At 34.5% G+C, this 9,195-nt stretch overlaps 1 protein-coding gene across 2 annotated transcripts; it reads right to left on the bottom strand.

Annotated features, from left to right (window-relative positions):
* Window positions 1–1,397: 1,397 nt before the first annotated feature.
* LOC144565494 (P-loop containing nucleoside triphosphate hydrolases superfamily protein) lies at window positions 1,398–8,550 on the bottom strand. Of its 2 annotated transcripts, none has more exons than XM_078315268.1 (12): window positions 8,435–8,550; window positions 7,872–7,995; window positions 7,232–7,347; window positions 6,719–6,810; window positions 6,345–6,441; window positions 5,696–5,776; window positions 4,942–5,174; window positions 4,272–4,466; window positions 4,010–4,100; window positions 3,294–3,416; window positions 2,732–2,882; window positions 1,398–1,896 (listed from the first exon to the last, which is right to left on the bottom strand). In XM_078315268.1, the coding sequence occupies exons 1-12, from the start codon at window positions 8,513–8,515 to the stop codon at window positions 1,682–1,684; spliced, it is 1,599 nt and encodes a 532-aa protein (XP_078171394.1). In that variant the 5' UTR covers window positions 8,516–8,550; the 3' UTR covers window positions 1,398–1,681. The 2 variants fall into 2 exon arrangements, with proteins under 2 accessions (XP_078171394.1, XP_078171393.1); XM_078315267.1 differs by having other exon boundaries at window positions 8,429–8,522.
* Between the last annotated feature and the right edge of the window lie 645 nt (window positions 8,551–9,195).

Raw genomic sequence — 9,195 nt, 5'->3', positions numbered from 1 at the left:
TACCTACCTATGCCTCTTATATTTGCTAATATTCTGAATTTTAAAACCTTAACCACTTTAGATGTGTAAAGAAAGTGTAATCCAAAAGAGAAGTTATTTTCAGGGTCCACTATGGAAACTTCTATTTTTGTATGGAATTTACAACACACGGTTCATAGGAGCAGGAAGGAACATGCATGATTGGCACATGCAAAGGGGAATAACTTGAGAAAGCTCACATGCAACCATGTTTTGAGGTGATAATAGGCCAGTTGGGAGAAATCAATTAAGGGAACTAATTACACATTAACAATTCTTTTCTCCTTACACTCCACGCTTTTTATTGATTAATAAAATTACACTACGCAAAGCCTATTTTTTCCGGAATAAAAAATTTAAAATGTAACATTGCATTATTAATATGTCGACATCGCAGAAATGATGCCCGTCTTTTAGCCGGGAAAAGGTACATACAAAATCTACGCTAAATAATAAAGTTGAACTACATATAATTTACAATTTTGCATCTGTAGTTGTATTTCTTCACTCGGTCTCCGATCTTCTGTGGCTGACAGTTTGCAGCTTGTCTAAGTTGTCTTTCTGCTGTGTCAATGCACTAATTGTATCTAATGTATGTTTAGACATGATATTCACATGTTCGCACATCATTATTTCATATTTATCCGTACATTAATTCATTATACTATTGTTATTACAATGAAAGAAAATTAAATATTGAACATGTGGTGATTTTATTTGAGCGAGGCTATGGCACTACGCATAGCACAGACTGAGCAGTAGTACTATGGATCAGTGTTGTAAAAAACGTCGTTTAAGCTGATTAATCATCTTATTAGTCGTTGACGGTGATCAAACCGTTATGGATTTTCTCGAATAATTGGTCAATTATTTCCGATTATATCCAATTATTTTCAAATAATCACTTGACAGGACCTTATCCGACGGATGAGCGCATACTGTTATTTACAACACTGCTATGGATCAATATTTTTGTTTTCAAAGTCAAAATAATTTATCAATTCAAAATAATTTCCATATAAAAATATCTATACTAAATTTTATATCTTTTAGCATTATTTACTATTTTTTTTTAATGGGCCGATTTTTTAAATGACAGAGAATCTTTAGATGAATTGATTTTCCATCTATCCTACAAAAATAGTAAAACAATTATACAAAAATTTAAAATTTAGTCAGCAAGTACATTTTCATATAAAAATCAGACTTAACAGTTCAGATCGACCTTTTAGCCTCACTCAATTGATTTTATTAACTGCCATCCATCATCACCTCTCTTTTTTTCTTTCAAAAAGGTGTACCAGACACCATCACAAAAAATTAAGAACATGAAAAATTTCCAACGTGCCTCTCCTTTTACTTTAATCCCGAAAGAAAAAAATCAGTACCAAAAAAATCTTATATTATCTGCCAAATTCAAACTAAGTTGCCTGTTAATATTATTTCTTAAAACCCGATTTTACACAAATATTCAAACTACAATCTAGAACCACAGAAAAATAACCCAACAGAGAACAAAACTTCTAGCAAGCCAAAATTCTAACTACAGAAAACAAAACTTGCCTCTCCAAAATTGATCACCCATCTCTTATCAGCAATTGGTTCAGATTGATCATAGCCACCGATATTACAGCAAAAAGAAAAATAAAGAACTTTGAATATATCACTCTACTTCTATGTTGTCCTCAGGCAAGGTAGAGATGTTGTGCCTTGTCACCCTATGCTTCTTGTGCCTGAGCTTAGGCAGATCCAGTATCCAAGAAGGAACTTCACAGCCTGAGGCAACCATGACATTCGCAATATTTCGTAGAAACGGCTTGTCTTCTTCGGTATACAAGGTTATCGCTTCACCAGGTCTCCCGGCCCTTCCAGACCGACCTAGCAATAAAATCACACACAGTTAGCAAAGTGGATCTTTCAAGTTGAAAGACGAACAAGTTAACTGCATTATTTGGAAGATTAAAGTCAAGAAACAGCCCTTGGCATTTTGTTCCCCTTGCCACTGAATCTATTTCTTTCTTTAATTGGCCCTTGAACTTTTGGTTCCAGTTCAACTGTGGCCCATTTAGGACATGTCAAAGAGGTAGCCATAACAACGAGGATATTATCAGCCAAAAGAAATCCTCCTTTAACCTTTTTGAACCATAACATAGCCTTTATTTCAGATTCCCACGTATACCTTCTTAAAAACAGAAGCAATTAAAAATACTTGATTATATGATTATTATTATTTAAACTTCAGCGTAGACATAACTTACGGGCAGTACCATCTAAACATTTTCCAAATGCTAATGTCATACATGCATTTTATTTAAGTTTTTCCCAAATGCTCATGTCATTTTCTTCTTTTAAAAAGAAAAGAATCGTCTTTGTGATGCCAATGAAGCCAGTACTAACTTCTGACAGAAAACAACTTTTTCTTTATTTTACCATATAATGCTAAACAAAATAATGATATGTGATTTTTTGCCACTGTTTCTTACAACAATATAGCTGAAGTACGAAAAGATACAAATGATATAACTAAATGACAAAAAATTAATATAATTTAAAAAAAAATCACCAAAACAAAATACCCTAAACGTGAAACACTCCTTCCAAAGTAGTCACTTCAGACATGATATTGACATCCTTTTTAAATTGATTACCTCATAATTCATGTACTGGTATATTGTAAGAATTAGTATTAAGGAAACAAAAAGATGTGTCATACCTATCCTGTGTATATAAGCAGTGGCCGACTCTGGAAAATCATAGTTAATTACACAATGAACTCCTTTAAAATCCATGCCTCTTGAAATAACATCTGTTGCTATAAGCACCCAAGTTTTCCCTGCTCTGAAGTTATCCACAGCATCCTCTCTCTACAGAATTTGAAGAGGCAAATATAAGAATAAGCAATTCATGGCTACTTGCCACCTTACCCTCAAAAAAGAGTAAGCAATTCGAGCTGTTATGTAGTGTCAGTGCAAACGCTGTTACGAAAATTATCAATTTAACTAAACAATTTGAGGGTAGCAAGATAAAGAAAAGTCAGAGCAAGTGGTGGCATGTTCCAAGCACCACCTAAGTTCTGTTCTCCAGTAATTTTATTTTTCCTAGCTTGCTTTGGTTTTGGTACTGAATTGCACAATTGAGGAAAAATCCATATTAACTACGCCTATTGTGTCAGTAAAATCCAGTCCAGCATAGGTACTACCAGCAGCTGGTGGAGATTGTTTTCTGGATTAATCAGTACAAGTAACAAATGATAATGACATGCAATTTATAGATACCTGCTGCTGAGTGAGATCAGCATGGATGACATCTGCCTTGATATCATCAAATGCCAACTCCTTGTAGAGTTCCTTTGCTCTCTCTTTGCTTTGCACAAATATCAACACTGGGGGGTTCAAGCTCTACAGACAGCATATAGAGAAATTAACCTTTTAGTAACAAAAATGCTAGTGTCAATAAATTACCGAGAGATGCTTCTTTTGATGAATCAGGCGCATCCTTGGTATATATAACCCAGGAGAAGTAATTGTACCATAAGAGACTGTTTAGACTTTAGAGCATAGCCAAATAGACTAACCTTTGTTAATTTAATTTTTAGTTAAAATAGGATTGAAAAAGGTTGTTTTAAATGATAACCATACATAATTATAATTAAACAGGAGCTTCTAAAAAATTGTGAGTTGGAACGAAAAGGATAGATAGAAAATAACAATATAAACCATCAGAACAGTCAGACCCAGTACAGGTACATACTAAACAAGTCTATCTGCTGCTATCGGCTTTTGGCATACCAATTTTATTCAAATGGGCCAGATTTAGCTTATAGGGGAGTGTTTTTATATTTTTTTTTTAAAGTGGGTCCCACCTTCCATTCTTTCCGTGGCAGCCAACTGCCATAGCCAATAATGGCAGCTGATGTGAATTCGGAATTTTCAAATACCAAGCTAAAAGGGAACTGTTGGCAGCAAGTAGAATAAATATTAATCCATCAAACCTCTGCAAAGCTTTGTCGAAGAGCAAGTAGCTTCCCCTTCTCACTCCCGGCAAAGACCAGCTTTTGTTTAATCAACTGGGAGGCCGAATTCCTGTTAAAATCACTTTCAAATCAAAAAAATACAAGCATATTGTATAATGTGAACTGCTTTCTGAAAATAAAAGAACCAGAACAGAACCAACGAGAAATATTAATTTCAAATTAGTAGGGAGAATTATTTTAGGAAAAAGTAGTTTGTTCTTCCAAATTATAGATTACACACTTTCTGCCAACAATGACTCGTACAGCATCATGCATGATTGACCGAGCAAGGTCCTCAACCGTGTCTGGAAGTGTTGCGCTAAACAAAGATCGAACTATTGAAGGGTTTGAGCAAGCCTTTACCACCAAGTCTATTTGCTCCACAAAACCCAGTTCAAACAACTTGTCAGACTCATCCAGAACAAGGTACTCCACTCTGCACCACAATGAAATATGTTGTCAAGTATTGAAGAATTATTCTGTTGCTCGACAACTATTTGTTGGTTCATAACAAGAGAAAACATTAATCATGAAAAAGTATGACAGTTACTAGAAGACGATGCATGCCACTATATTTGATTTAGGTCTAGCTGGTATTAATATTTAATAGGTCAACAATTTCTAAAAATTAACCCAATTATGACTTAAACCATTTAGTTCCAACTAAATGACAGTTTGTGCAAATATGATAACCCTCAGTTGCGCAACTTAACATAATACAAACCAAGCAACAACAACAGCAAATTTTGGTCAAATTGGCAGTCAAACAGCACACACCAGTTCTAAATGGCAGTACAAAAGTCTACGCTTATCATTAATAGTATTGACTATCCACCATGACTTGTATGATCCCTGATTTTCCTGAATAACTAATAAAGAATAATAAGTATAAGAACACAAATAAAACAAACCTGCTCAAATCAAGCTTCCTCTGGCTGATTGAATGATCAAGACGAAGGGGGGTCGACACTAGAATGTCACATGGAATTTTTGTAAAATCACCAGACCTTGACAGCTCCTTTGTCATTACCTTGATTTTGAATTTCCTCCCTCCTGTTAATTTTTTGCACTCTCTTACAGTTTGTGCAGCTAATTCCCTTGTGGGGCAGAGAATGACAGCTTTTATGCCATCTTTGGATCCTGGCTATTTAAAACATATATTGTAGTTAACTTCAATTGGCTATCACTTGTTAAAGGAAGCCTTAATTAAGCTTGCAAGTTATAATTGAATTTGAAACCTACTAGGCCTCAATTGACCAATACATTTGCAATTTATCATCGATTTAACACAAGTATCAACTCACCCTCAATTATGCAACTATAATCAAGCTTATCCCAAGCCCAAATTTAAATTGACAAAATCCAAAAGGATCAAAACATTGTAATTCAAGTTTGCCTGAATTGAATACAAAGGGATTTTATTGATTTTACATCAAAAGTGAATAGTAATCTAGTTTTTCTGGCTTTACACAACATGGAGACCAAGAGTTGTTGTTGCTTGCCGCGATGCAATAGATAATTGGGACTTGACAAATGTGCAAAACTGGGTGTTATTTGGGAATATCATGTGTATTAGGTGAAGTTGCCAAAAGTGAGAAAAAATGAACTAAAAAGTAAAAACATTATACCTTAATTTTCATAAGATTAAAAGGAAAAACATTGTACCTTAATTTTCATAAGCATAGGACATAAAAATGCCAATGTCTTGCCGGAACCAGTAGGTGCACAAGCAAAACACTCCCTCCCCTAAAGGAAGTAACAAAAAGAATAATTCATAATTGTATTTCTTAAAATAAGGCTTTGTTGTCTTTTATGCCCGTAAAGTTCTTTACAAAAAACAAAACATAATAGCAAATAGAATACAAAGTTTATAATATCCACATGAAATTTGGATATATTATATCTTGTAAATGTAAATTATTCTAAAAAGTGTATTATGCTAAATATTGAATTCAAGCTTGCCCCTGCCAACTTCATTGACTATGCTTACCATACAAATAATAGCAGATTTTGATGTTGGAATCGCTCATTGCATTGCTTTGGCAACCATAAAATCAATCTTTCTTTCATAAGGTTAAGATTCTTTTTTTTTGGGCATAAATTGACCAGTAATTTGAGGGTAAAAGGCACTTTTGTCGCCTCATTTTAATCCCTTTTAGCAGTTAAATATCTTCACCTTACACAAGGAAATATTTGGTCACACCGTGTAGCAGATACTAGAAACGTTGAGTGACCCTCAAAAGATATACACCCATTCGCAATAATTTTGAAAACAGTAACTATAAACATGGACCATTTAGTAAACATATCATACCGAAAGAAGCACAGGAATAGCCTGCCTTTGAATAGGTGTAGGCTCTTCATACCCTAGTTGTGACAAGTTCTCCAACAAGTATGATTTGCACCCAAACCTGCATAATTGTAAGATGAATTCAGTACAGGCTTCAAGGAGACAAGTACACCCTTAAGAAAGCAACTAGATAGCACTGGAATCTGCAAAAACACACCAAGACTTCGCCTACAATTTTGGTGTTACATATTTTATTTGGACAGGAATGCATGCTTAATCCTTGTAAAAACAAAACATAACAAATTGAAATAATAGGCTCAGTTAAATACATACAGTACAGAAAAAAAAACAGTACCAAAAACTGAGATGAGATGAAAATCTTAGAGAAAGAAAAGGACCTCAAACTCAGTTCACTAAAATTCTCAAGGGGAGGCGGCACATTGTAACCCGAAATGTGAATCCCGTACTTCTTTCTCAAAATTGAAGCTCGCTAACAATGACAGGGAAAAGGTTGATTAACAATAACTCAAATTGGCATACAGGCAAACTAGCAAGATAGAAAAGGTTCTCTTTTCAGAAAAAACACAGCATATCAGCCTTGACAAGATAATACAAAAAATAAGCTTTCAGCATTGTTCTTAAAAACACCCATAAAAAGAACTGTGTAATGGAAAAAATTTACATATGACTAGCAACCTTGACTTGATACCAATAGAATTTTAAACCATTAAGATATTAATTTATTGAAAAGTCCATTTCTAAAGAGAGTAATTAAAATGAAGCATTTGTTCAAGAAAAAGTAATTCTAGTTTTCCACAAAAACAAAAACTTAGGATGCTTCCTGCAAATGAGAGAAATATAGTGCTTTTGCAAAAACGAAATTGAAAATTTCAAAAGAAACAAAAAGATACCTCAATCTGCTGCACATCTTCCTTACTCTGAGTAGAAGGTAATTCTTCCTCCTTGGAGTTTTCCGTCAGTGAAGAGACTTCTGACGTCTTGAAAACATTAAATCCTTCGACTATCTCTGAGGTCACCAATTTAATCCAAGAGAAAGGTGAGATATCTTTATAAAAAGAGAAAAATGGAGCTGAACTCATGCAAATTGGAATTGTTGCTTTGGTTAGGTAGATAACTTAATATTACCAGATAACAAATGGGTGCACAGCAATACCACACATGGCTCACCAGACCTAAATAAAAAGTATAAATTTTACAGGGAGAGAGAGTACAGAAGGTAATGAACAACTAGAAATTGCACTTCTAGTTTAGAACTTCAAATCATGTTAGTAAAGCAATAAAACTATCAAGTCTGTTGATTAGATTTGTAAGCAGTTTGGTTTTGGTCTATTATTTCCCTCCATTTTTTTATCAGATAGGGTGCACGAATGTACGGAGTACTTAACGAATTTGCAAACATACCGGTTTTAGACAAAAAAATTGAGCAACAGCTTAACCATCAAAGTCACCATGTATCAAACTAAAAGAATACCAAAGGAAATAAGCATACGGTATGTACAGCCCTATACCAATATGATGTGCACAACTCACCAGCAGGAGCTGTACCGCTCCGCCGCCTCTTTTTCTTGTTCTTTTTCTCAGACTTCTTGGACAATTTGGGCTCAACCTCTCCGGCTTCTTGTTCTTCTTCACATTTCACTGCTTCCTCTTTTGGCTGCCAATATATAAGGCAAAATTAGAATGACAGATTCAACATAAGGAAAAATTGTTTTATGTTTGATTGGAGTTTACGAATGAGTATTGGTTGAGATGAAAACAATATTCTACCCAGAAGCTAGTTTAGTTTGGTTGTCAGTGACAATATTAAACGACAAGTTAATGCAACACTAGATATGCCTACAAAGGTTCTTAGCCACTATTATATAACCACAGAACTGGAAGGAACAAAACAAAAACAACCCAAATTAAACAAAAGCACTACTCCCCCCGTTTTCTTTAAAACACATCGAACTTTTCCCTAGTTCCTTCACACCCCAGAATAATATCTATGGAGATGGGTCCCACCCGTCAGTTTCACGCGGCGTCTGGTATCATATTTAAGAATACACAAAAAAAATGACAAAGAGATAGATGTATTAGAATCTAGCCAATACATGAAAGCGTTCAAAAACGGATGCAAACCGTTTACGGTTGAAATGGGTGCCTGCGAAGAGCAGTGTCGATCCCTTCTCCATCGTTTCTCCTCTCAGCTCAAATCTTATTTCAAAACCCTAGTGCTCTGATCAATCAAACTTGGGCGAGTGAAGGGTTAAGGGTTTAAGCGCCGGCCCGTTTGAAATGGGCCATGGTATGGTGCTCGTCTCTACTTCAATCCAATTTTGGAAAGACGGATGGCCTACTGAAATCCGCGGCTCTCTGCTGAAAGCCTAAAACATTTTTTTTTTATTGAACTTGTATATAAAATTCAGATTTACATAGGATCACACACTTAATATAAAAATCTATAGAATTACATTAAAAAAAACATGTTAATTATGTACAAATTTTTAATTTATGAAAAAATTATAGGTTTCAGAGAAGGTATTGATTTGAATTTGATTTGAATTTGAACAAATGGGCATATTTCATTTTGTTAGGATTGAATTATTCTCATCAAGCTATACATTCCAATCATTGTAATTCATTTCTTAAATCATCTCTTTGGCTCTTTGCTGTTCCATTCTAATAAAATTCTAATGAGTTGATTTAAAATCCAATGCTAAAGATGACATCATTGTATCAACGACTTATCTAATCACCTTGAAAGAATTTCCAGAATTCATTTATTACTTGCAAGCGGGGGCTATTATTTAGCAGTTTTGCAGAAACGACAACAACGATGTTAACCAGTGTTTTAAAATGCGGTTTTGTTCAT

The sequence above is a fragment of the Carex rostrata genome, chromosome 14, assembly GCF_964058835.1.
Source record: "Carex rostrata chromosome 14, lpCarRost1.2, whole genome shotgun sequence".
Lineage (NCBI taxonomy): Eukaryota > Viridiplantae > Streptophyta > Magnoliopsida > Poales > Cyperaceae > Carex > Carex rostrata.
Note: the sequence above shows the minus strand (reverse complement) of the source record. Positions and strands in the feature narration are given on the sequence as shown.

What these genes read in the sequence shown, in the direction of transcription:
- LOC144565494 (XM_078315267.1), bottom strand. Translation starts at nt 8,515, where the DNA reads ATGGAGAAGGGATCGACACTGCTCTTCGCAGGCACCCATTTCAACCGT. An exon ending in TTGAACGCTTTCATGTATTG is followed by an intron (nt 7,996 to 8,428) that starts GCTAGATTCTAA and finishes ATATATTGGCAG; the next exon opens with CCAAAAGAGGAAGCAGTGAA. An exon ending in TGCTTATATACACAGGATAG is followed by an intron (nt 1,897 to 2,731) that starts GTATGACACATC and finishes TTTTATTGCTAG; the next exon opens with GTCGGTCTGGAAGGGCCGGG.